Source organism: Fulmarus glacialis, unplaced genomic scaffold (genome assembly GCF_000690835.1).
Source record: "Fulmarus glacialis isolate BGI_N327 unplaced genomic scaffold, ASM69083v1 scaffold22792, whole genome shotgun sequence".
NCBI lineage: Eukaryota > Metazoa > Chordata > Aves > Procellariiformes > Procellariidae > Fulmarus > Fulmarus glacialis.
The window spans coordinates 5,883-6,254 of NW_009196216.1; the positions used below are offsets into that span (position 1 = coordinate 5,883).

General features: G+C 66.7%; 1 protein-coding gene across 1 annotated transcript in view; it reads right to left on the reverse strand.

Moving 5' to 3' along the window:
• LOC104072628 (mediator of RNA polymerase II transcription subunit 24) overlaps nt 1-67 on the reverse strand; it is a gene marked incomplete at its 5' end in the record, with an annotated part of 5,429 nt that extends 5,362 nt beyond the window's left edge. Inside the window, one exon of the mRNA XM_009572146.1 lies at nt 36-67. Within this exon, the coding sequence (XP_009570441.1) occupies nt 36-67 (32 nt within the window). The remainder of the gene's footprint in view (nt 1-35) is intronic.
• Between the last annotated feature and the right edge of the window lie 305 nt (nt 68-372).

Consider the following 372-nt stretch of genomic DNA (forward strand, 5'->3'; position numbering starts at 1 on the left):
TGCAGGTCAACATCCAGGTCTCGAAGAAGGTCACCTCGCCCGCCGGGCTCGACTCCGACAGGATCACCTGGAAGGAAACCGGCACAGGGTCTGCCACACGGCCTGCATCCCGCAGGGACCCTGCTGGGGACCCCCACCCTGGGGCGGGACCCCCACCCTGGGGAGCTCATGGCTGGGGGAACAGCGCCGCCCTGTGGCCTGCACAGAGAGGCAGATACTGGTCACCCCCCAGTAAGGCACTGGTTTCCAGTCTGTGGGTTGTGGTTTTCCCCCTCTACCAGAGGGCTCCCCGGGGGACCATGGCCCATCTCAGAGCAGCGCTCCAATGGCTCCCCTCAGAGAGATGCCAGGACAGGACCAGTCCCGCGGGGG